General features: G+C 39.4%; 1 protein-coding gene across 1 annotated transcript; it reads left to right on the forward strand.

Moving 5' to 3' along the window:
- The first annotated feature begins 628 nt into the window (after window positions 1–628).
- On the forward strand, window positions 629–25904 carry CNR1 (cannabinoid receptor 1). The gene is made up of 2 exons (XM_037039406.1): window positions 629–1105; window positions 20357–25904. The coding sequence occupies exon 2, from the start codon at window positions 20420–20422 to the stop codon at window positions 21833–21835; it is 1416 nt and encodes a 471-aa protein (XP_036895301.1). The 5' UTR covers window positions 629–1105; window positions 20357–20419; the 3' UTR covers window positions 21836–25904.
- Window positions 25905–26963: the final 1059 nt, after the last annotated feature.

A 26963-nucleotide genomic window follows, 5' to 3' on the forward strand; every position in this document is an offset into this window, starting at 1 on the left:
CGGCGCCGTCCCACGGTTTCGCCAGCCCCGGGCCCGGCTAGCTTCTGCCCGCTGCGGGGGCGGCCTGGCGAGGGTGGAGTGGGGCACCTTGGCCTCTCCCATTGCGCTCCCCTTTTCTTCCCGGCTCAGCCCGCTGCCCCAGACCTGACCCCCGCGCTAGGTGTTGGTGCTGCGCGCAGCCGGGGCGCGCGTGATTAATGGCCCCAAGGTCGGGGGCGGCGCGGGCTCCAGTCCGTCCTTGCCTCGGCCAGGGTGTGAGGGTATCCGGGAGGAAAGGCAGGTCGCGGCAGTGGGGGCCCCGGGCCCCCGGCCGCGGAAGGGGAAGAGAAGTGGGAGATGCGGGTCGGAGAGGCGTCTTCCCTCCAGCCCCGGGGCAGGCTCCGCGGCTAGTCCCCGCGTCAGCAAAGTTTGGAGCCACTGGCGCCGCGCCGCGCGGGTCCCTCCCCACGCAGTTCCCTCGGCGGGGTCCGTGCCGCCGTCGCTGCCGGGGCAGGACAAAGGCTCATTAACACGTGATGGGACCGCGCCTCATAAATGGGACTGGAGAGCGAGGGAGCCAGAGACAGAGCGCGAGCGGAGGGAGAGACAGGGACCGCGCGAGCTGGGCGAGGCGACGGGCACCGGGACTGGCGGAGACGGGCGGCCCCACGCCGGGCCGGGCGGGGCGAGCGGGCGGAATCAGTGAGGAGCCCAGGGAAGGGGCGAGGCTCGCGGGCGGAGGGGGCGCCAGTCCCGACACTTGTCGCTGGCGGGCGCTGCAGGCAGGGAACGCCGGCGCGCGGTTAGCGCAGACCGACTGACTTACTGACCGACGGACTGAGGCACATCCCGCGCCACCCCACCCCGTCCACATCCCAGCGCCGGCGCCGCTTCCCTCTCGTTACTCTCGCGGCCACCCCTTCCTTCTCCACTTCTTTTCCGCCTCCGCCTCTTGTAGGCTCCCTCGGCGCCGGTGCCTCCCCCTGGCCCGGGCGGGGCGCCTCCGCTCCCTGCAGATCTCTCCGTAGAGCCAAGGGGGACGTTCCGTTCTAGCAGAGCGGCAGCCTCTGTGCCGGGCGAGAGGTGCCCAGGGAGCTTCCCGTCCAAGGACCAGGGCATGCGAAGGGTAAGACGTGGCAGACTTGCGTTTGAAAATACTTTTTCCGCCTCTCTCCTGCTTGGGTGCTGACCAGTGTGGTCCCCAAGTGTCCATCGCGGAGTTGTTATTCTGTGAGCGAATCGTGCGTTGGTGTTTACTTAGCTGTGTAGCCCCAGCCTGTTAACTGTGGTCTGTGCTACTTCTGGAGGTTTCTACCGCTTACTAGTTACTGAATGTGTGTGCACCTGGCTCTCTGTGTGCACTCCCTGTTGTCTGTTTGTGGAAAATGTGTAATCGTGCCTGTTTCAGAAACAGTAAGTGCTTAATGTCTGTAAACCGTGTCAGCAGCTGTCTTCCTAAAGAAATACACCGACCTCGGCACCAAACCTGGAACTGTCTAAACTCAATGGTCAAAGGTCCTATAAAGAAATGTGTGTCAAATAATAAACTTTTGATATAGAAAAATATAGCTACAGGCAGCACTCTCCTTTGAGGAAAAATAAGTGAGCATGTAACTAATACCTAATTTGAATGGTGATAGAACCATTTAACTGGGAAGTGGCCATTAGCTGAGAAAAGTTGATGTGTTTTAAAAACACATTTCTTGCTAAGGCTCACAACCATAAATGGATCACCTCCTGAATGCAAATGCGTTTGCTGTGAGAAGCTGTCATTTGGTCATTTGAAAGTTTAAAAGCAACATGCATGTTTCTAATTTGAGTTTTAACTTGAACAGATGAGAAAAAATTAGTCAACCAATTAATCATTTTGTCTCTCATCTTTTTTTTTTCTTAAAAGAGTGTTATTCTTGCCTTTGTGGTTGCTTTCTTGACATATTAGGCATCCTCTGGCATTTAATCCAATAAGAGATTAGAATAGATTTATTGGTTTTAAAGGTGTTGAAAGATATTTCTGTGAGTCCCATAACTTGTCATTTTTATTACCAAGTTAATATCCATCGAACAACGGGGGAATATGCAATTTCTTACCGGAAACTGAGTGGACATTGACTATCAGTGGGACGGCTACTGCCATCAATCTATTTTGCAGAATATTGAGAAGCTCAGAGCAACCAACCTTTAAGGTTCCCACAGGGCTTTATCTGATTTAAAGTGTTGCTTTTCTAATCCCATCCTGCTGACAATTTGCAAGGGAAGATAGACTGATTGATTTTTCTTGGTCCTTTTTTTCCCTGGTATTCCTTTCCCCTCCCCCACTCTTCTAACTCAGTTTAGAACAATTTTATCAAAATGAAAGGCCATGCATAGTTTCTTAAGTAAGACACATTATTTTCTGATTACAGCCATTCTGAACACCCACAAACCTCCAGAATTGTAAACATAATATATTGCTGACAGTTGTTTGTAGGTACATACAACAGTAGGTACTGTAGTTGGGCAGAAGGCTTGAGGATGGATATGGTTTTTTAAAAAACTAATTCATTTTAGGTTATCAAAAGAACTTATTATAAAAGGACTCTTTTTGTTCCAAAGATGTCTTCACTCCAGGCGAGGAGCAGTCTTGGCTGAGGTATGTATCAAGTGTCTGATAGGAAGACGTCTCATTGTGTTCCTAAGTCTCCATGGGGGTAAAATGATGCCACAGGGGGAAATGCTCAGCCCTGACCCTTCAGAAATGAAATGACTATGCTTGCTGTTAGGAAGGCCAATCAGATCTCTCATGCCCTCCAGTTTTAATAGACAACATCAGTAAACATGCATGCATACAAAAAGAATGTTATGCCTAGTCCTTTCAATAAACCATAGGTGATAGTATCTGATTTGCAATGTGAAGTTTTCCCTCCTGGTGAAAATGTGATCTCACGTTGGAGTAGTGCTCGGCTTTGTTTGTTATCCACTGTTTTCCGTCTTTTTCTGTTACCCTTTTCCCAGTGGACTGCGTGCCTCCCTGTCTCGCCTGTGAGGTTGTTCTTCTCTAATAAGCCTAGCTGCAGGATCAGTGTGTTCTTTTTGGCATTTCAAAATGTTAAAATAGTGAAATTGTTAAATGTTACCAAGATGAAACTGCTGGGAATGAAATTCTCCAGAAGAACCACTATATTTGTGGCATATTTCAGTGTATTCCAAAAGAAAACCTCTTGAACAGGTTTACCTATTTTTCACAAGAAAGAAGCAGCCCCCTTGATTAGTGCTGATAAGTGTTTAGTATGCGGTGTCAGCTTATTAATTACTAAGGCAAAGCCTGAAAAACTCTTTCAAAACAATCTGTGACATCTTTCTCTGCTTTGACCCAGGATTAACATTAACCACCAGGAAATTTAGGCAGACTCCCTGGTTGTCTTGCATATCAGTGTTAGAGATTAGAATTGAAATACTTTGCCGGATAAGAATAAACTGTTATGAAATGGAACTCCTAACAGCAGTTTACAGTTCACCACGCTTACCAAATGTTTCTTCCCAGAAAACAGTTGGCCTAATAAGGAAGGGGATTATTTCTTATAATTAGCTCTCCAGGAATGCTGCAAAAAAAAGTAATAAATTGAATTTGGAAATCCCTAACAACACATGATGAATAAAATGAGATTTGGTGATAGCGTCCTGAATTTGGCCAGTAAGCTGGAACCTGTCCTTTAGGTTGCTGCCTGTAATGTTCTTCTAGGGGGTAATTATGTTAGCTCAGTTGCATGAAGAACACAGATGAGAGCTTTCATTCCTGCAAAAAAGGATGCGGTGTCTCCACCAGTGTAAGTCTGTCTCTTCTATTTTTGTATTCATCACTTTCTAATTGAACCAACAAATTAGATGAAACCAGCACTTTGGTTTAAATTATTTATAATTCTGTTTTTGACTCTGCAACAACCTGACCCAGCCGTGTTTGGAAGACTGTACTGGGATCAGACTTAATGTTTTGCACGTCTAAATTTTGAGGGACCACAAGCTCTGCTGATTTGTTTTCTTGACTGAAAATTGGTAAAGAAGTTAAAGAATAAGAAGAAATCAAAACTAACTGATGTACTTTATATTGGCATAATTTTAACTTCATATCCCCCCTCCCCTGTATCTCCAGCTCTTTCCTAATCCTGATCTATAGTAATGTTAACTTTATAACTCACATATGCTGTTTTTGAGGGGTAGAGGAATTTAACTTTGCCACTGAACTGCTATCAACTGTTTTGATAACCGCTTAATTAGATCAGATTAACTTTATAACATATTGTATAGATCAATTTAGGTTTCTCTCAGATGTATTCTGGACTAAAAGAAACAATAAATGTCATTTGGAATATATGATACCAAATTATGTGCTGCATAATTTTAGGTGACTGAATATATAAACACACTTTTATACATAGGTATGAACAAACTTTGTCATAGATGTATATCATGACCAAAAAAATAGATATCTTGCCTTTATATATTTGGACATATTTGAACATATAATTTAGGTTTTAAATATGTATTATTTAAAATATTATTTAGATTTGGGGAAGTGTCCAAATTCAGGGAAGCTGTGTAGATGGACACTAAAGACTCAAGGCAAAGGGATGCATCCACCTTGAACGAAAACAAAGCTGTTCTCATGCTCCACCGCAGTGGGGCAGTGTCTAAGGCCCAGGTGTTCTAAGAATCTCGGGAGAAGCCAGCACGGGCGTAACCTCATTTGATCATGGTTTTATCATAAACACTAATTGATGGGTTTAACACAGTTTTCACCAATCTTGCTAATTGTATATTATTTGGGGGAAGAAAGTTGAAAGAAAATATACAAAGTTATGACTGCATCACAAAATGCATATTAACATAGTAGTATTTGTTACATATAACAAATTGTAATGCTATCACAAGTAAGTTACAGCTATAGGAAATTTGTGAGGCCTGAAAAGGGGAGGCTTACGTTCAGCGGTTTTCGTGCCTCTCTCTTGGTACTATTCAAATGGTTTGATGTTAGGTAAACTTCTGTCTCAAACAGGGCTGCATGGATAATACGGAAGTTAGGACATATCAACAATAAGAGGTCAAAGCCATCATTGAAGTAATCAATATGAACTTCTAGTTCATACCATAAAACATTTGCCAGAAGTTTTCCTGGGTCATGTTTCTTCAATGAATAGGACACCTCATAAAAAAAATAAAGCATTGCACTTTAGTATAATTGCTTTTTCTAGGACATTTTTATCTAGTTTTCATTGGTATTTTCCATACAGATTATAAATATATAATTTGGGGATATCCTCTAATTTAAAAGTTTCATTTGGACAGATTAATGTCATAACCTAGTGACCATGGGATTCTCGAAGTTTATAGTTGTGTTTATGTAGGTGTTTGAGGAAAGGACTGTTGACTCACCAGCCCTGGAGAATGGGCCTGGCAGTCAGCACAGTTGCTCCAGATGCTGTGAGTTCTGTTTTATCCCAGCTGGTGGAATTTTCACACCTGCACTTTAGGAACGCTTTTGAAGCTTTTCCTCTTTTGTTTGTTTTGTTTTCTCTTGTTTTTGAGTATGTATGTTGAGACTGGTTAGGTAGGAATGGTAGGAATCAATATTTTTTAGCTAACTGGTTTTTTTAGCTAATTCTCTTTTAATCCACTGTGCCATAGCATTATATTCTATATTTTTGAGTAAGATTCCCAAAGTAGATTTTGTATTTTTTGAATGCAACGAGGGATGTAAGTTCCCTTTTTTCCTAAACATAGAAAGCAAGCCATTTCCCCTTAAGCATATAATATTTTATCTAATGTCTTATCTTTCTACTCTAATTTAGATTCATAATTATTTAGAGTTTGTATTTGTTGACTAGAAATTTGATATCTTTTGGCTTGACTCCTTACCACCAACATCAACTCTGAATAGCATTTTTAGTAGTTTTTAACTTCAGGCAATAAAATGCAGTATAGTTACCTAAATTTGGCAGTGCAATATCTACTTTTTAATTCCTATTAGCAAATTCCATGCTATTGCTTTTTTTTAAAAAAGCAGAGGCATTTTTCAAAGAGGTGCCAGGCAATCTGCTGTGGTAGTTGGACATACTGGCAAATGCCTTCACAAACTGTGTATGCCAGTAGTATACTTAAATATAATTAAAATAACATGCAATTAGAAAATTATATTTGTCAAACTTTATGTTTAGATGGGAGGGTTCCCCTCTGTTCTTCATCATTTCTTCATCCATTATTTTAGGCCATATATTTAGAGAAGAGAATTGGAATCAATATGAGTTCTATGAATTGTTACAAGGAGTTTCACATTTAAATTGGTGATAAATTCCGTTATGCTTCTTAAAAATTTCTTAAAATTTCTACTTTCACATATGAACATTCACACTAGGAAGTTTTCTAATACTGTTTTCTGCTAGTCAGGAGGCTAAAAATTGTGTTTTTTAATACAGCAAGTGAACTAACATCATAGGTCATAGGCCTTTGTCACTCTTGCTTGCTTTTGACTCAGCTATGTTTAAAAATAAATCAATTTGACTTATTTTTACAAGAAAGACTCAATTCAATGTCATTATGATCTATATATTTTGGTTTATTCCCATGTAGATTGTTGAGTGGACCAGATTTTCAACTAATTTTGGTGCATTGCTACCAGAATTTGTAAATGTTTTCTCCAGCTTTTATGTAAGTTATGGTGAGCAAGCAATATGTGTGTGGAGAAAAAGGAAAGCTGAACTTGACATATAACCAAAGTAAGCAGAAGATCGTCTAAAGAATACTGTATCTTTGCATATGTGGGAATTTAGCTGTGGAAAATGTACAGCTACTATTGGAAACCATATCTAAGTTCTTGCAAATAAAAAAAGTCTTTGAATGATTTCACTCCTCATTCAGGAAACTAATTATGAGTAATCTATGATCCATTTTTATTGATAAAATAATCAGAGAGGGAACAGCCTGCCCAAGTTTTATGTCTTAGTGGTTTGGCACACATTTCCATATACTTAAATATTTTAGATATAAGGTACTTGCCATCCATAAGCAGTGTAAATTGTATAATTATCAAGGTAGTTCTGTAAGATAATTTACAGTGGATCTGCATTACTTGAGCCTGCTGCAAACTTTCTATTTTAGTTTGTGGTTTTCTGGGTTCATCTCCTGTGATACATTATTTTATAGTTCTGGGAAAAGAAGAACGGAAACAGAAACATTTCCATCTTTAAACATAACTGCTGTGATGCTAACTACTTTTACTTTTTTCCTGTTCTTTTATGTGCAGTAACTATGGGTTGCCTCACAATGGTTTTGAAAGAAATTGCTGGCAGTCCTATGAAACTTTACGTAAACTTTGCCAATAGAATTAGGGGAAAATGGTGTAGAATTCTTAACTTACGTCTGCATACTGGGTACTTACACATTAGATCTAGAAGCCCCTTCTCTTTGCTGGGTAAGATGTACAAGAAGCTTCCTGAAACAGTGCAGAGAAGCCCTGGATTGTAGGCCAAGAGGTTCCCTACTTCTGTCTATTTTTCAGGATACACTACATTATTTTATTCCAGTTGAGTAAAAATGCCATGGATTTAAAGATCTGTGAGATTATTGTGGTTTTGTAGTAGAGTGATATCAGAGAGTGTGATTCCTCCAACTTTGTTATTCTGACTCAAGATTGCTGTAGCTATTCTGGGTCTTTTGCAGTTCTTATACTACAAGGCCACAGTAATCAAAACAGCGTGGTACTGGCATAAAAGCAGACATATAGATCAGTGGGACATAATAGAGAACTTAGAAGTAAATAGAAGTAAATTCACACCTATGGTCAATTAATATTTGAGAAATGAGGCAAAAACATACAATGGGGTAAAGGTAATCAATTCAATAAATAGTGTTGGAAAAATTGGATAGATATGTGCAAAAAAAAGAAACTCCACCTTCTTACACCATACATAAGAATAAACTCAAAAATGAAATATAGACTTAAATCTTAGATTTGAAACCATAAAAATCCTAGACAAAAGCATAGTCAGTAAAATATTGGACATTTCTTATAACTATTTTTCTGCTGTAACTCCTCAGCTGAGGGAAATTTAAAAAATAAGTAAATAAAACTACATTAAACTAAACAACTTTTGCACAGCAAAGGAAACCATCAACAAAATTAAAAGACAATCCACTGAATGAGAGAACATATTCATCAAGATACATCTGATCAGGGGTTAATATCCAAAATCTTAAAGAACTTATAAAACTCAACACCAAAAAACCCTGCCAAAAAACTAACCAATTAGTTTTATCCAATTAAAAAACAGGCAAAGGACCTGAATAGACAGTTTTCTTAAGAGGACATAAGATGGCCAATAGACACGTGAAAAGATGCTCAATGTCACTAATCATCAGAGAGATGCAAATGAAAACCACACTGAGATATCACCTCACACCTGTCAGAATGGCTATCCTCAATAAATCAACACACAAGTGTTGGCAATGATGTGGAGAAAAGGGAACACTCATACACTGTTAGTAGGAATGCAGATTGGTTCAGCCACTGTGGAAAGCAGTATGGAGATACTTCAAAAAGTTGAAGATAAACTGCCTTATGATTCAGCAACTCCACTTCTGAGAATATATCTAAAGAAGCCTGAAACACTTATTCTAAATATTATAAGCACCCCATGTTCATTGCAGCATTATTTATTGTACTATAGCCAAAATTTGGAAGTAGCCCAAATTATGGAAGCGCCCTTCAGTAGGTAAGTGGATAAAAAAGCTGTGGTTCGTTTACACAATGTAAACTACTATGTTGTTAAAAAAAAAAAAAGAAGGAAATCTTACTCTTCATAGCATGGATGGATGGACCTAGAGGGTATTATGCTAAGTGAAATAAGCCAGTCAGAGAAAGACAAGTACCATGGGATTTCACTTATATGTAGAATCTAATGAGCAAATTAAACTAAGAAAACAGTAAGACTCATAGATACAGAGAACAGGCTGAAAGCTGTCAGAGGGGAGGGGATTAGGAGGCTGGGTGAAAAGGTGAAGGGATTAAAAAAAACTCACATAGACACAGACAACAGTGTGGTGTCTTCCCCTACCAGAGGGGAAGGAGGTGGGGGGAGGTAGAAGAGGGTAAAGGGAGAAAATAAATGGTGATGCAAGGAGACTTGACTTAGGGTTGTGAACACAATATAAGATATTGATGATGTATTGTGGAATTGTGCACCTGAAAGCTATATAATTTTATTAACTAATGTCACCCCAATAAATTTTTAGAAAGATCTGTGAGAGACTGCTTTATCATAAGCAGGCCCCCTTAGCGATCCATTTCAATGACCTAAAAACCTATACTCATAGAATAGTCTTTCTTGCTATCCAAACTCAATTCTTCTTAAAGGTTAATTCTATTCCCTCCCTGACCCTCTCCCCTAGCATTTTTCATAGCCATAATCTTTAACAATGGTTCCTAAACTTCAGAATGTTAAAATCTCCTGGAGGCCTTGGTAAAACACATATGCACCCCAGCCCTAGAGTTTCTGTTTCTGTAGGTCTGCGTTGCAACCGAGAATTTGCATTTCTCAAGTGATGCTGAAGCTCCTGGAGACAACTTGACTGAGTTGCTGACTGTAAAATAACTCCGAATGCATTTAATAACTGTTGTGGGACTTCTCTAACTATTTTTGTACACTGGAATTTCTGAACCTGTTCTCACCTTTCTTATTTCCTAATTCTTTATCTTCATGTTATTTTTCTGAATACTTTCAGTTACTCAGCTCCATACAAAATTACATAATTGCATTACGCAAGCCCTAGGAAGGATTTGACCTTGTATAAGTACAATAGAACTATCTCATGATTTCAATGGCATAAAAATTCTGTACTTGCATCCAATTTGCATACTTCTCCTTAATCATAATCATATTTACAAAGCATATTTTGCATCTTTACTGAAACCTAGTTCTTCAGGTTCTGTTTGTATATAATTATTTGCATCTTGAAAGTATATTTCTGTTTATATCTTTTATTGTTAGCACGCAGTGAAAAATTTTTATTTAATGTTTGAATTTAAGTAGGTGATACATAAGTACCTAGTTTTGAAAATGATGTCTGAATGGAACCCTGAATTTACAAGATGACAAAAACAATTAGAATTATTCCAGCAAGAAAATAATAGGAAGGAAATTGAATAGTTTAGAAAGCTACTAAATCCTCAGTTTGTGTATTTGAACACTTTAGCCTTTATAATAGTGGAAGATAATTTTCCATTCTTTTTCATCACAGAGTTATGACCTGTGTTGGTGATTTCATATTTGAAAATTGGAAAGCTAAATGTTTCATAAAATAGAAATGAGTTGAGTTTGTTATTAGAATTGACTCTGGGCTCCTGAGACATTCCCTTCTTACTTTTACCCGTATCTTGGCATAAACATACCATTTGTTTTCAGTAGAACCACTTTCTTTTACTCATTCTTAATTACATTCTTGAGGCAGAATTCCAAATATTCACAATTAATTTTTATTAATGTATTAAATTTTCTTAATGTCCTTTTGCCCCAGAAAAGCAATTTGAAATTTAGTTGTGTAGGTAGTAGTAATAACCCATTGGAACCCTCCATAGCATATTGTCTTATTTAGGTCTTAATTAATTCACTTGTACAATGCATAACATGTTGTAGCAGGAGGAGAAGTTGCTCAGCCAAAGCAAGAAGTATTTTGTAAATAGAATAACAAATTGGTTCCTGAGGGCTTATAAAAGCCACTCCATCTACTGGTTGAATTTTCACATAACTTCTCTTGAAAAAACACTTCCACCTGGAGAAACCCATTAATGGGATTCTTTGGGAAAGAGCAATGCATAATAGCATGCATTTCAGGGAAGGACAAAGGCCATTAAAATCAAAATTTTGTGTATCATCTTTAAAGGTCTATATCAACAATGTATAGGATTCGTTGAGGGTTGTACATGTCACAAAGATTTTTTTGTATATCATTGTTACATGGCTACACATTGCCATTCATAATGTACAGCAGGGCTAAATAAGAATGACAGCCCTGGCTGGTGTGGCTCAGGAGATTGAGCACTGGCCTGTGAATCAAAGGGTCGCCAGTTTGATTCCCAGTCAGGGCACAAACCTGGGTTGTAGGCCAGGTCCCCAGTAGGGGGCGCACAAGAGGCAACCACACATTAATGTTTCTTTCCCTCTGTCCCTCCCTTCCCGTCTCTCTAAAAATAAAGAAAATCTTTAAGAAAAAAATAATGACAACAAAAAGCAGTATCTTTGACCATAACCTCCACTTGCTGCCAATATCACTGCTACTTGATACTGAACTAAAAGATCCTGGGACAAATCATTGTTCATGCCTGTTATGTAGAGCAATTTTTTTTCAGATGGAAGTTTTTATGAGACCAAGATTTAGGTTTAATTCTCTAATGATCGACTTTGTGCCAAGGAAAACTACCCACGGTTAAAAGTCATTCTGCTAAGACAGGTCTGCCATGTTGGCAGTGCACACCAATATTCATTTAGTGAACAGGTGTTGAGTACCTGCCCTGTGCCGGGCATAGGACATGCAAGGCCATGTAAGACAGGGCCCTGCCATCAAGGTTCATGATCTGAGGGGATCAGAAACAAGAAAGACTGCTGTAGGCTGTCTCAGCAGTGCCCATTATCTCTCCTTGGGAGAAAACCTCAGAGCGTATATAGGAAGGGGATTTATACAACACAGTACTATTTGATGATGAAGTATAATGTGCCTATTACATGCATTCTTATCGAATTCTACCATCTGTGGAAGCGGAAGGGCAGATGGGTGGGCTTTATTTGACTGGGTAAGGTAGAATGGACAATCATTTCCATTGCTTCCTTGACCCATATTCATTACACAGTTATGATTCGTGGATGTATAATGTCTACAGTACTAAGCATAGAGTAAACACACAATAAAATGTGTTAAATGAAGCATCTAAGGGGCTCTAACTTTACATCCATCTCTGTGCCCTTGGGGCACCAAGAGGCATCACAGACACTCTCTTGTTGGAGCCCTACAGAATTTCTTCTGCCTGATTCCAGCCAAGATTTCAGGAACTAGCCTCTGAGAGTCTTCTTCCTTCTGGGTCTAAGAAAACTACACTGCTCTCGGTGGGAAGTTGAGTGATTTCAATGAATTTCTCCATGTAAAGACTGAGCATTTAAAGCTTGTTTACTAACAACAGTCGCATCTCATTCAGATCTCAAGGAGGTGCCCTCTTCATTCCTCACTGGTGGTATGGAGGCTGTCATTACCATTCACAATCCTTACAATTTACTTATGAAGAAAACATAAACCTATCTAATTAAAAAACAATAGTGGCCATGACGAGTTAGGCTTCGTTTCTTATTTGCCAACTGTCACTGCAAATAAAGTGCTAACCCAGGGTTGGGATTTATAGCGTACAGTTAATTGTAAGACAGACCATAGAGTAAGGATGATTTGCACGTGCCATAGATATCCTTTTTGCAGTCAGCAGATCATTCCTCCAGATTTTAGCTGTTCACTGTATAAACTTATCATGTACTATTTATTACCTCAATCAACTCTTGCCCCTTCCTTAGAAATGGAAAGAGAAGTGTCTTCTTCAGTGGCTCTTGGATCTCAAAGTTGAGCAGGGACTTTGAGTTATGTAGACCTGTTCAAGTTTTAGCTCTGCCTCTCTAGTTGGAGACTTTGGACAAAGCATTTTACCTCTCAGTTTCCTCATATGTAGAAGGGGGATTGTCACAGTACCTATTTAGTGTGAGTATTAAACAAAAGTAACATGTGCTTAGTACAATGCCTGGCACATAAATATTTAAATGTTTCTTATTGAAATATTTGGAAATTGGGATTTTCTCTATTGTGCATTTAAAACACTCAGATTCTTTGAGATTGGAACCTGAAGAATCAAGACTTGTTTTAGTTGGGCTTAATTTGTATGCTCATGGATTTAAAGAGAAAATACCCCTTACTGAAGCATGAATTTCAGTTTCCTTAAACTGGAAAGTATGCTGCACCATTGCACAACATGTAGCGTACTTGAAACTATTGCTGTCCTTGGTAATGAATTGTAAAGATGACCTATCTAATAGGTTCTACATATATTACAGATCAGAATAATATACTGCTTTTGACTTTTGATGACCAGACTTCATATGGACAATAAAGACAATCTTACGGAGTATTTTATACATGGACCAGGCTTCTACTGAATTAAACACTTTGTACGTTCTATTTCAAGGAAAGGCTGCTTCAATTATACATGATTTCTTTCTTTACAGATTATGTAGAAAAAGTATCTGTAAAAAAAGGCCAAGGCACTTATTAGTAGGATACATCAAAACAGAGCCAAATTAAATGGTAGATGGAATTAATTATGAAAGTCAGTGAATCATGCGAAGCATTAATTTGCATGTGGGGTAGGCTCTTCGCGTGGCATCATCTCCTACAAGTGCGTGCCTGTTCAGTGTGGTTTAATTTGTTGAGCCCTGAAATTCTTTGTTTTAACAAGCCTTTAAATGTTAAGTAATTAAGCATTGCTCAGGTTAAATTTGAAAAGAAATATAGTCTTATAAGTATCTTAATGTCTGTATATAAATTGATATATTTTTATGAAAAGTCTAACGCTCATTTTGTTAGCAAGAATAGACCAGAGAAAGTAGTGTGTTTAATAACTTCTATTCTACACTAGAAAAAAGGGGAAAAGCTAAAGCTTTGAGAACCAACTGAGCGTGACAAGCATAATGGAATTTCTTTAATATATGGGAAAAAGAGCTGACATTAATACTAGGAAGAATGATTATGTATTTTTGCCTGAATTATCAGGATAATTAAGTCAATCCTTTATTTCTCTTTGCTATAGAAGATGACGCAAAAAGTTACAAAACTACTTTAATAATTCCCAAACTCTAATTGTTAGGTAAGAGTTAGGAAAGGCTCAGTTGTCCAGTCAGCCGTAGCAGAAATATTATTGAGTTATGATGTGTTCCTGTGAGATCTGCCATGTATACTGAGGACTTGACTTAGACATAATGCAATTATGAAGCAATTAAAATTTTTCCTACTATAGAGAAATAAATTAGCAAGTTATTTTTCTTGATCAAATTAGTAGAAACCAGACTTGTTCCCAGAAGTGAATGGAAAGTAAAACAAGTATATCCACTGGCACCATTGTTCTCTTGGACCCTTTGCAATGCTCCTCTGTGAGGCCAGCCAAGCAGAACAACAAAGAAAGGGAAAGAACGGGGTTAAGCCAGGGCCTGGGACTCCTGCATTTGATATCCGGGACTCCTGTCAGTTTTGATACTACGGGCTTGGCATTGTCTCCTTAAAGCATTTATAAACTTAGAATTTCAGAGAAGGAGCTGTGGTGGGCTGATAACAGTCTGTAACTGCATCGGGAGCACCAGTCCTCCTGAGGTGTCCAGGGGGGTTTCTGCCTTTCTGGACAGGACAACCTGCAGGAAGCAAATGCTGCCTGGTGTCTGTTCCCCCAGAGATACTGTACAGGCCAAAATGGCACGGATTTTGACTTAAAAGTGATAAACATCTAGATTATTGAAACGTCTCTCTGAAACAAAGAAGGTCTCCAGCTGGTCAGTGAAGAATAATATAACCAGCTATTAAATTATACTGGTATAGAAAAGATGCTATTTGAAGTTCTCAATGCTCATCCTAGTCAGAGCATGGACATCTTATAACTTTAATGGTTATGGAAACAAATATCTAGACTCTGGGTAGATTTTTTGAAAACTCCATGTTGCTACCATATGCATAACATTTCTTTGATGATAACCATAGCTGGCTGATTGATGTATATAAATTTGGGGTGGGGGTTGGATGGAGAGGCAGATGTGCATATAGAGAGGAATAAAAAAACAAGGGTTGGTATTCTAATAAACCGAAGTTTTCAAAAATAATAGATACAACACATTAAAATATGTTTATTATTGTTATAAAGGCATGATTGATAACTTAAATTATCAGAATGTGTTGATTTTATTCAAGCAGAATTCAAGGAAAATCCCCTTAAATGTCATTCAATCATTCATTTACTATAACTGTAATAAAAACCAACTGCTTCTTTAATAAGTACATCTATGCATCTTGCTAGAAATTTCCAATTATGATTCTTCCCAGTAGCAAACACAAACAAAATTAATGGCAGCTGCATCCCCCAAAGCCTAAACTACATTACTAATCAACTCTCAAAGAAAGCTCTCGGTGCAAAAAATAAGCAGGTGGAAATTACTGTAATAACTCAGATGTAGAAATAAAAGCAAGAATTACTGAAATGCAGAGAATAGTTTTCCTGCCATGATCCCATTAACTTAAAATCGGCTGTACACAGTGGTATTTGGACATTACTGAGATCCTTGAACTGTGTGAAATCCATATATACTTTTAACTGTATTCTTTAATTATATTTGGCTTATATTGAACAGAAATTACTATGTATCTCGTAACCATTCTTCGTTGCAATAAAATGAGAAATTGTGATCACATATGTGGTGATTTGGGTGTAGAGCAAATCACAGGCACACATGTTTTACATTGTGGAAATAAGGCCTGTGATCCTTTTCCTTCACTTATTGCTCTTCCAAATGCTAGTTTTAGTCCTTGAGGCCGTGCCAGTAGGCAGATGCACCAAGACAGGCTGGGATAGGAAATAGTGATTTAGTAGAGGGTAGTCTTGATGACTACGATTGATCATGAACCTCAATTTGTGTTTGTAGGAAGCTAGAAGACTTGAATATAAGATTCAAAATGGCTTTTCCTAATTACTATTAACCCTTAAAGCTGCCAAAAGCAGAAATTCTGGCGTCTGAGCAACATGGATTCAGCTACATACTTTTCATATTCTGGACAGTGTACTTAACAGCGAATGGCCTCCATTTCCTTGTCTGTGAAAATGGGAATTACAAATCAGCACCTGATAGAGCTGTCATGATAGAATATGTGTAGTCTCAAATACCTGGAACATACATGTAGACATACCCCTTCCTTTACCCATGTGTACATCCTCTATTTTCCTTGTGATCCAATACTGAGACAGAAATAAAAATTGAGTGAGCAGCCTATGATCTAATTAGGACAATGAATTATCTTGATATATAATTAATAATATAAGGCTGAGAGCCACAGTACTAAGAAATGTTAATAACATTTATTGAAGGGTTAAATTTTGTGCCAGGCACCATATTAAGTGCTTTATGAAAAATATTTTCAACACAATTTTATGATTTAGGTCTCTACCTCCTCCCTGTTTTACAGATGAATGCTGAGGTGTGAAAGACTGACACGGGTCTGACACTGACCTTGGACTGCTGACTCCTAACTCAGTGTTCCCTCCACTGGTTAGAATCATTGGGGTAAAAAAAGGAAGATAGTAGCACCCCTGTCTCAGCTTAGAGAGATGGTATCTCATAAAGGTTAAAGGAAGCTCTAGACCTGTACTGCCTGCCCAATATGGTGCTCCCTGGCCACATACTGCTGTGAAGCACTTAAAATGTGGCTAGGTCCACATGTTGAACCTACATATTCAACATGAGTGATAATATTTTGGATACATTGGGTTAAGTAAACAGCATTATTAAATTAATTTTCTCATTTGCATGTTTCTTTTTACCTAGGTACTGGAAACTAAAATTGTACATGTAGCTCATGTTATATTTTTCTTTTTAAATTATTTTTAAAATATATTTTATTGATTATGCCATTACAGTTGTCCCATTTCCCCCCTTCATTCCCCTCCACCCTGCACACCCCCTTCCCCACTATCCTCCCCCTTTTAATTCATTTCCATGAGTCACAAGTTCTTTAGATTCTATATTTCCCATACTATTCTTGCCTTCCCCCTGTCTATTTTCTACCTACTGTCTATGCTACTTATTCTCTGTACCTTCTCCCCTTCTCCTCCTCCCACTCCCCTGTTGCTAACCCTCCATGTGATCTCCATTTCTATGGTTTCGCTCCTGATCTAGCTGTCCTCTTAGTTTGCTTTTGTTTTAGGTGTGGTTGTTAATAACTATGAGTTTGCTGTCCTTTCACTGTTCCTATTTTTTATCTTCTTTTTCTTAGATAAGTCCCTTTAACATTTCATATAATAAGGGCTTAGTGATGATCAACTCCTTGAACTTGACCTTATCTGAGAAGCACTTTATCTGCCTTTCCATTCTAAATGAAAGCTTTGCTGGATAGAGCAATCTTGGATGTAGGCCTTTGCATTTCATGACTTTGAATATTTCTTTCCAGCTGCTTCTTGTCTGTAAGGTCTCTTTTGAGAAATCCGCTGACAGTCTGATGGGAACTCCTTTGTAGGTGACTGTCCCCTTATCTCTTGCTGCTTCTAGGATTCTCTCCTTCATTTTAATCTTGGCTAATTATGATGTGATCAGGATGCTCACAGAACTGGTTGATTTTAGTCACAAATTAGAAGAAAAGATGAAGGCTAAACTAAGTGAAATGAAGCAAAATGCACAGGAAACCAACAGTGATAGAAAGGAAACTGAGACTCAAATCAAGGGAGTGAACTAGAAGGAAGAAAAAAAAAAGATCAAACAGCAAAGAATGAAGAAACAAGAATTTCAAAAAATGAGGAGAGGCTTAGGAACCTCCAGGACATCTTTAAATGTTCCAACATCTGAATTATAGGGGTACCAGAAGGGGAAGAGGAAGAGCAACAGTGGAAAACTTATTTGAACAAATAATAAAGGAGAACTTCCCCAATCTGGCGGAGGCAATGGACTTCCAGGAAGTCCAGGAAGCTCAGAGAGTCCCAGAGAAGATGGACCAAGAAGGATCACATTACATTTCTATTGGGTAGCACTACCCTAGAACTAGAACATCTGGGTTCACTCCGGCTCTGTCACCTACTAGCCACCTGAATGGCAAATTACCCTCTCTGTGCCTTTCTCCTATAAAATGGGGACAATAGCAGCACTTGCCTCATAGGGCCATTGTGAAAATAAGTAATTTGGTACATTTAAGAGGCTCAGAATGCCACTTGCACATAATCAGCTCTCCATGAGTGCTTCAAAAGGGAAAAATCAGCAATGCTTGGTAGTCTCCCTGATTACAGAGGCAAAGAAGGAGGAGGAGTCAGGGGTAAGTCCAAGGTATGAGCTCAGACAACTACAAAGACCATTCACAATGCTGTGAGAAATGTGAAAAATGACATGACCAAAGGTGATTTACAGCAGCATCATTTGCACCAGCAAGAGATGATAAACAAACTAAACCTGCATTTATCTACTGGATACTTAAGCCAGCTACAAAACACAGGGAGGTTTTGTGGAATTGTCTTCTTGTAGGTAAAAAAGTAAAGTACAGAATACTATGTATGGTATATTAGAGTTTGTTAAAAAGTAAGTAAAGGGGGAATGGCTAGACATATCTGTTTGAATATGCATGGACTATCTCTGGAAGGAGCAACAAGAAACTTCTTGCCTCTGAGGAGGAAAACTGGTTGGCTGGAACATCTGGACAAGAGAGATTGATGCTGTATCTATCCTTCTGTACCTTTTGAAATTTGAATGTATAATGTAAATAATGAAAATTTCAAATAAATCAGTCTTTTATTGGAAAGTGTGAGAGGAGAGTTATCTACTTGAGAGAAGATGACCTATGGGATGGACTGGCTCCCAAAGCTGTTTGGAAATGGTTTCAAGCTTTGGTTTTGGAGTCATATATCCATCAGATTAGTTGCCTTTCTTTCCTCTAATTTGAACAAAAGGCAAATAAATATTACTAAGTTACTGCTATAATGTTAATAAAATTCAGTAGTCACCCATTAGGTTCACGCGAACACCTCTGTGGGAGCCCAGCCCTCTCTTTCTCATCTGTTATCATATAAGGCTGGTCAATGACAGAAGAAAACAGATAACATTCCACACGCTAGTTACGGAAATAAATGTATAGCCTCAGGATTAAATGGTACGATGTCCTGTCTCCACCCACACTTGGCCTTATCACCCTTTCTTTGGGGAAGCGTCCTTTGACCCGTAGACTGGCTGCTCCCATAGCGTCCTGTACGTACCCAGTTGTACTGTCACTGCACTTTCTCGTGTTTATGGGGTCAGCTGCCAGTCTCCTGCTACGCTGTACTTCATGAGCTCAGGGACTCTTCGTTGATGCAGTGCCTGGCTGTGGTGGGTGCTACATAATTTGTTGAATAGATGAATACATGAATTATTAATTCAGATGGATAGGGTCTCTGTATTTTAGCAGGAGAACTCAGAATTTTAAAATTTGTTCCAAGATAATGACTATCTTTTTTCCCTCCAGTACAGTGTCATATTTTTAGTAACAACAAAAAGACAGTAAGTAAATACTGATTTTTATGATTATTTTAACTATTACAGATATCACTCAGTACTTCTAATTTTTTATAAGCCAACTTCTAATAGCCACATTTTAAACAAGTGTTTACAAATACTAAAATAAATTCTCTGGCTGTTTATTTTGAAACAAAACCAAATTGCTTAGAATTGAAGAGCCCTTACAATTTGGGCTGTCCTCTCAGCCATCCTTACTTCCAGTGCCATCCACATGGAAAGCCTTGTGTGATGAGGTCTGTCGGCTGCCTTCAGCACCACTCCTGGGGCGCACCACCAGGAAGCACTGTCCCCCGTCTCTCTGCTCCAGTGGTAAAGATCTTGATTTGCCCTTCATGACATTTTTGGTGTACACAACATTGGTTAGTGTACATGTTGTAGAAGTATTTCTCAGCCATGGCTCAGTCTAAACGTCACCTCTGGGTGAAGAAACTTACTTCATGAAGCCAGGACTGGATCCCAGATTTTTCTGCATATGTTTCCTTTGGGTCTCAGCCGTTTCTCCATCCCCCTTCACACTCGGCACACAGGCCGCACAGCACAGTCTCTGATTCCACACTGTCTTGTTCTTCGGTGGTCTTGCACGTTCAGTCTCACGTGTGGGGCAGGGTGATTGGAGTTTTCCAGAGCAGACTGTGTGACACCTTGTTCTCCCTTATCCCCAACAGCATTAGGATACTGCATGTGTGACTGTCGAAGCCAGGTAGTAAACACATCCTAACATGAATGTGGAAGGCACACCACACCCAACACACACCTTCTTCACTCGACATCAAACTCTGGCAGTCCCCACAGGACTCTCACAGTGACTTACATCCAGAGAACTTAACGAAAGAAATGTGTTTCTGGTGCATGCCAGATCAGCAACGTTTGGGTGGCTTTTAACTAAGTGACTGAGTCATTTTATTGACTGAATCTGGCAAGGATTTTACCTGTATTCAGAGACAGAAGTGAAATAGCATGATGGTTTTCATTGAAGTTTTTGTTTGTTTTAATTCTCCTGGTTTTCTCACCACTCAGTGAATCTGTTTTCCCTCTGTTAGGACTCTCTGCTGCCAGTGTCTTTCTCAGTCATTTTGAGTGTGGCCTAATTGAAGACGGAGGTTATGAAGTCGATCCTGGATGGCCTTGCAGACACCACCTTCCGCACCATCACCACAGACCTCCTCTATGTGGGCTCGAATGACATTCAGTACGAAGATATCAAAGGCGACATGGCATCCAAATTAGGGTACTTCCCGCAGAAATTTCCTCTAACTTCTTTTAGGGGAAGTCCCTTTCAAGAAAAGATGACTGCAGGAGACAACCCCCAGTTGGTCCCAGCAGACCAGGTGAACATCACTGAGTTTTACAACAAGTCTCTTTCATCGTACAAGGAAAATGAGAACATTCAGTGTGGGGAGAACTTCATGGACATGGAGTGTTTCATGATCCTGAACCCCAGCCAGCAGCTGGCTATCGCCGTGCTGTCCCTCACACTGGGCACCTTCACGGTCCTGGAGAACCTGCTTGTGCTGTGCGTCATCCTCCACTCCCGCAGCCTCCGCTGCAGGCCTTCGTACCATTTCATCGGCAGCCTGGCCGTGGCAGACCTCCTGGGGAGTGTCATCTTTGTCTACAGCTTCGTTGATTTCCACGTGTTCCACCGCAAAGACAGCCCGAATGTGTTTCTGTTCAAACTGGGCGGTGTCACAGCCTCCTTCACCGCCTCGGTGGGCAGCCTGTTCCTCACAGCCATCGACAGATATATATCTATTCACAGGCCCTTGGCCTATAAGAGAATCGTCACCAGGCCCAAGGCTGTGGTGGCATTTTGCCTGATGTGGACCATAGCCATTGTGATCGCTGTGCTGCCTCTCCTGGGCTGGAACTGCAAGAAGCTGCAGTCTGTTTGCTCAGACATTTTCCCGCTCATTGACGAAACCTACCTGATGTTCTGGATCGGGGTCACCAGTGTGCTGCTGCTGTTCATCGTGTATGCATACATGTACATTCTCTGGAAGGCTCACAGCCATGCAGTCCGCATGATTCAACGCGGCACCCAGAAAAGCATCATCATCCACACATCGGAGGACGGCAAGGTGCAGGTGACTCGGCCGGACCAAGCCCGCATGGACATTAGGCTGGCCAAGACCCTGGTCCTGATCCTGGTGGTTTTGATCATCTGCTGGGGTCCTCTGCTTGCCATCATGGTGTATGATGTCTTTGGGAAGATGAACAAGCTCATTAAGACGGTGTTTGCCTTCTGCAGTATGCTCTGCCTGCTGAACTCCACCGTGAACCCCATCATCTATGCTCTCAGGAGCAAGGACCTGAGGCATGCTTTCCGGAGCATGTTCCCCTCCTGTGAAGGCACTGCACAGCCTCTCGATAACAGCATGGGAGAGTCGGACTGCCTGCACAAACACGCGAACAACACAACCAGTGTTCACAGGGCCACAGAGAGCTGCATCAAGAGCACGGTCAAGATCGCCAAGGTGACCATGTCTGTGTCTACAGACACATCTGCTGAGGCTGTGTGAGCCTGATGCCTCCTGGGTAGCACAGGAAAAGAAATTTTTTTTTTTTTTTAAGCTCAAAATCTAGAAGAGTCTGTCTCCATTGGTTATAGTTTCTAACGTCATCATGCTCACTGAAAAGGTGATTTTCACTATGATCAGTTGTCCGTTCCCTAATGTTTTGGTAGTGCAGATTCTAAAACTCCATTCTGCAGGGATTTACAGTGAAGAAAGCCCGTTGCTGAAGTGACTGGAAAGTCCTTCAAAGTCTCAATGAAGTAGGAGGGAAACCTTCTGCCACACAATTTGAAGTCTAAGTACCAAAAGAAAAATGCCATCAAATGAGTAATGCCTTTGTAACCACACTTTCGTTGTAATGTGAAATGTATTTGTCTACCAGTGTCAGAGCTGCCCATATTGATAACAGTTATAGAACTAAAGTAGAGCTGTTTTGTAAAGTGTACTGTGTCCTGTGAGATGTGTATCAATGTTTACTATGTGTTGTTTATATTTGTTTAGTTCAGAAAAACTGAAAAGAATTTTGTGAAAACAATGGACATAAGCAGTGGATATATGCCAACGAGACCACTTTTTAAAAGAGTATTGCTCACGATATAACTTTAGAAACTTTAATATTTTTTCAAACATCTCTATTTAAATTTGACATTGGAAATAACCATAAAGGTTTATTTTTTCTGTTAATACAACAAGAAGAATTTGAAGACTCTCCAAAGTATTGAGCAGAATTCATTGACACTTAAACATTTATGGGCTCTGCGTTTTCATATAAGGACATTTATTCCCTTCTGTGCTAATGCTGTTCTCTTGGGTGGTGGATTACAGTTAGAACGGAAGAGAGAAGGCATATTGACTTTTTCTGGCTGACTTTCTTTAGTCTCCAGCTATTACTGGACCTCTTAAGACAGCATGTGTCAATCTCAATGTATATTGTTATCACTGTGCAATTGCTGTTTACTTGAAAAGTATTGTATTCTTATATTCCAGGTTTAAGTAGATTTCATGCCTGGATGGCCAAACAGCAGTTTTCATTTTTTCTTAATTCAAAAGAAGTATTGTCTGGATCAGTAAAATTATACTGTGTAAGTGTGAATATAAATGTGTGTGTGTGTGTGTGTTTCTATGCTGTAACTGTTACAGTAATGTCATAAAGTGAGAAAACTGTGACCAAGTGTAAACTGTACCATTGCTGCACTCTTGTACATGAATTCAGGTTCTAAAATTGAGCTCATTCAGAAATCTTGTTGATAACGTACTGACGATGAGCATTCAGAACCCTCCCCCCAACCGCTGTCTTTAAGAGGTTGGGTTAAGTATTACTAAATCGACCTTTAGGTATTCCATAAGACCAGTATTTAGCAAGGAGTAATCAGTAATGAACATGCGAGTGAAGGTCTGTATTTACATTGTTAATGTCAGGAAATGAGAGTGTTTTGGTTTCTGAGCACCTAATATGGTCCATGGAGATGTAAGTCATTATATGCGAATTGATCCTAAAAAATCTTCAGTGATAACATTGTTCCATTGTGTTTGTAAGCAATGTGATCCCAGTTTCATTAACACTAGATATGGTTTGCTGGAAGCTAGACATACAGGTCTAGTCCATGTGGCTACAGAGGACGATCAGACCATGAATGGGTGAGACAGAAGAGGGCAATGAGGGGCTAACACACTCGTGGTTGAGGCCTGGATGACATAGGGCTGCTTCTGAGCTTCACCCAGATGCCCTTGGTTGGGGACAACCCAGCACCCAGCTTTGTCTGTGTAGGTTTGAGCTGAGGAATAGACTTCTTGTTTGGTCTTGGTTACCAAGACCTGCTAAAGCATAAAGATGAGCATGGCTCTCTTGCCTCTTATGCCCTAGTCTGTTATTCTTTAATGGCTCCATGGGTGCTAAGAATTAGGCCCTTTTCCCAGTAACCACTGATATGGCTTAAGAAACCACTGGACTCTGATTAAATTTACCTATAATCTCCTTACACAGATACAGCATGGCTCCTGCAGGATCCAGAGGCCTGCATAGCATAAAGTAAAGTGGAGAGCTAGCATTTTTGGTGACTTTTTTAGGTACTTGGATACCGGCTTAGCCCGGTGGAGTCTTCTTGCAGTGTATGGTCTAAGGCCAAATGTGGCCTGTAGACCAAGCTGAGATATTTATAATCATCTGTCTGTAAAACTCAAATCCACCTGCTGGTTCCCTTACTTTACCTCTCAGTGATATGCACACGAGAGCTCAGTTGCTAGAGGATTAACAAGATCTCATTAGAAGGAGAAAAGATTCTTTATGAAAAAACTCACCAGGGCCTCATTTTCATTTTAGAAATGTCACTCTTTTGTCCCACATTACCCCTGAATATTAATCTGCATGTCTCAGAGCTCACCAGGCAGTACCTACTTTCTTCTCACAGCGGTGAAAACCTGGCGAAAATGAAATTCTAGTTATTGGGTAGAAAAAAACAACTCCAGGATTCATTTTTGAAACTGCATTTGTGTATATGCAATGTAGACTCGACTGTGTGTTGTCCGTTCAAGATCTAAATCACATGTACTCAAATAAGGGACCATGGGGCTGACAGCACTGCACTTGGTGCTTGCTGACATTCTAAGAAATATCTGTGAAATATCATGTGTGTGTTATGCCACCTTCATCTGAAAGCATTTGAATTAGTTTGATTTACTTTGACGCTTGTAATATCATTTCCTAACCCAGGCCATTCAAATGTTCTCCCCATGAATATGCTCGTTACAGTGACCATTTATTGGTATCATTCATTAATTAGCCTCTCAATTAGACCTATTAATTTAAACATAATTTAGATTCTAATAAGTTTTAGAAAGTTCAGTTTCAGATTGATCTCCTTTCCTCTGAGGTTAACATATTTGTCCTGACCTTGCACTCTATCTATCATCACATGTCTTCAGAAAGGGCCAAATTTCCAACCCGCTCAATTTCCTCAGAGCAATGATGCATCTCTCAGTCCTAGGCCAATAGTTTTATTTAGATAAGAAGGGCTGCCTCCAAGAACCTCTAGTTTTCATTCCATCTGAAATATAAGTAAAAGAAACAAGGACCTGGAAGAAGCCCACCCCCCCCCAATCACTTTGAGTAAAGTCTATCTGGCACTGAGGGTCAGGGCATTTTGGCCATGTAAACTCGCCCTGCAGAAAATAGGCCCTGACACCACGTGAGAATTAGGCCCTGGATGAGTAGCATTCTCTTTACCGTCCTAATGATCAATTCCTGCCATTCCATGTTTGTAAAGGAGACCATTGATATCATGCGCAAAATTAGATTTCTCATGCTCTAACTGTATATTTGTAAGATATTTTAAAATCTCCTAAATGCTGGGCAACGGCTCTTAAAAATTGTCTTGCACTGGCCTTCTGATGAAATGTTAACAATGCCTATTGTAATATAGACAAAACATCTTATCTACTGATTGGGGCTGAATGTATGTAAATAGGTTTTTGAAAATGTCAGGTGTTTAAGCAGTAGCCTACAAATCAGTAATTTTGGGGTAGAAAAGTTTCTTTACGTTGCTGTGGCATCCTAAAAGCTATCTTCATGCAAATTTAGCGCACTAGGCCTGCTGGGGACTGGAGTCCCCAAGAGAGGAAGCCTTTTCTTGTAATAATATAAATGAAGATACTAGATCATCTAGGTTCTTACTTCCAATGTTTCAAGTGGAAAACAATTCTTTATTGTCTGTAAATCTAACATTATTACTTTTCCTCTTAGAAGAATATTGTATTGTTAGATGTTTGTTGAGCTGGTAACATCCTTGCAACCGCTGTAATTTCTTTGTTAGTAATCTGTATAATATTTTGTATACAAGTACCAGTAAGATTGTTATTCACTGTAGCTTCAGTCATTAAATTACTATAGCAAAGTAGTACTTCTGTAATACTTACAATGTATTCAGCCCTCACTATATTTTATTTCATTGATGTAATTAAAGTGTTATTTACAAAATTAATTGTTACAAATTAATTACAAAAGAGAAAACATCCCATTGTGTCTATTGTCCAAAGTTACCTGGAATCAAATAAAAATTCTAGATTATCATGAAGAACATAAAATACCTTTGAATTCTGCCTTCTTTCACAGTCTGATGTTAAGACATTTGGGATTTAAGTCCTAAAAGATTGTTAAACAACTGATTATCATTTCCCCAAAAGCACAACTTTATTGGAAAATGGGGACAGATTGGATTAATATATTCATGTTTATCATGGGGAAAAGATGCAAGGACCATCATTTGCATAATAAAGGAACAAAGTCTGCAATGCCTTTTTAAAGCACTTTTTCATCAAAGAGTTTAATAATTTTGCAGTAAATTAAACTAAACAAATGTACTGTTCATGATGTGCAAATTAAATTAGAATTTAGCAGATTTAATAAAATGTGTACATCTGAAGAATTTATAAACATCATATATTCTGAACCACGTGTAAGAGATTACTTTTCAATGTAGCTCATCAAAACTCACATAATTTTTATTTGAACAATAATAGAAAATAGTTTAGAAACTTTCTAATGAAGTAAGTAAGTATTACAATGAAGTTTATATAGGCCCTGGCTGGTGTAGCTCAATGGATGGAGTGCAGGCCTGCAAGCAAAACATTGTGAGTTTGATTCCCAGTCAGGGCATATGCCTGGGTTGCAGGTCATGTCCCCAGTCGGGTATGTGCTAGGGCAACCACACATTGATGTTTCACTCCTTTTTACCTCTCTCTAAAACTAAAATATTTTTTTAAAGTTTATATAATATTACTATATGAAATAAAGTATGTTTGCAGTTAACTTTAGAAGAATGCTTTAAATTTTCAAATAATGACGTGGCAAACATTGAAAAACAGATTATTTTTATAATTATAATTTTCTCTCTTTTAAGGCAGACACCATGGTTAACTATGTGGTGTCTGGTGAAAAAGAAATGACATGCTCTTAGTTTCTAAATTTTATGCTGAGACTAGATGAGAATAAGATATTTATTTTAGTATCTTCACATAGCATCTTGAAACTCAAAAACCGATCCCCAGTCGATAATGTATGTTGCCATCTGTAACAAAATACACACGTAGAATGATGTAGAAATAGAAAACCAGTTAAGGTATGGGAGAATCTCCACAG

Source organism: Sturnira hondurensis, unplaced genomic scaffold (genome assembly GCF_014824575.4).
Source record: "Sturnira hondurensis isolate 20B ecotype Veracruz unplaced genomic scaffold, ASM1482457v3 Scaffold0025370, whole genome shotgun sequence".
NCBI lineage: Eukaryota > Metazoa > Chordata > Mammalia > Chiroptera > Phyllostomidae > Sturnira > Sturnira hondurensis.

Excerpts from the sequence above, each read along its gene's own strand:
- CNR1 (XM_037039406.1), top strand. The coding sequence starts at position 20,420 with ATGAAGTCGATCCTGGATGGCCTTGCAGACACCACCTTCCGCACCATC.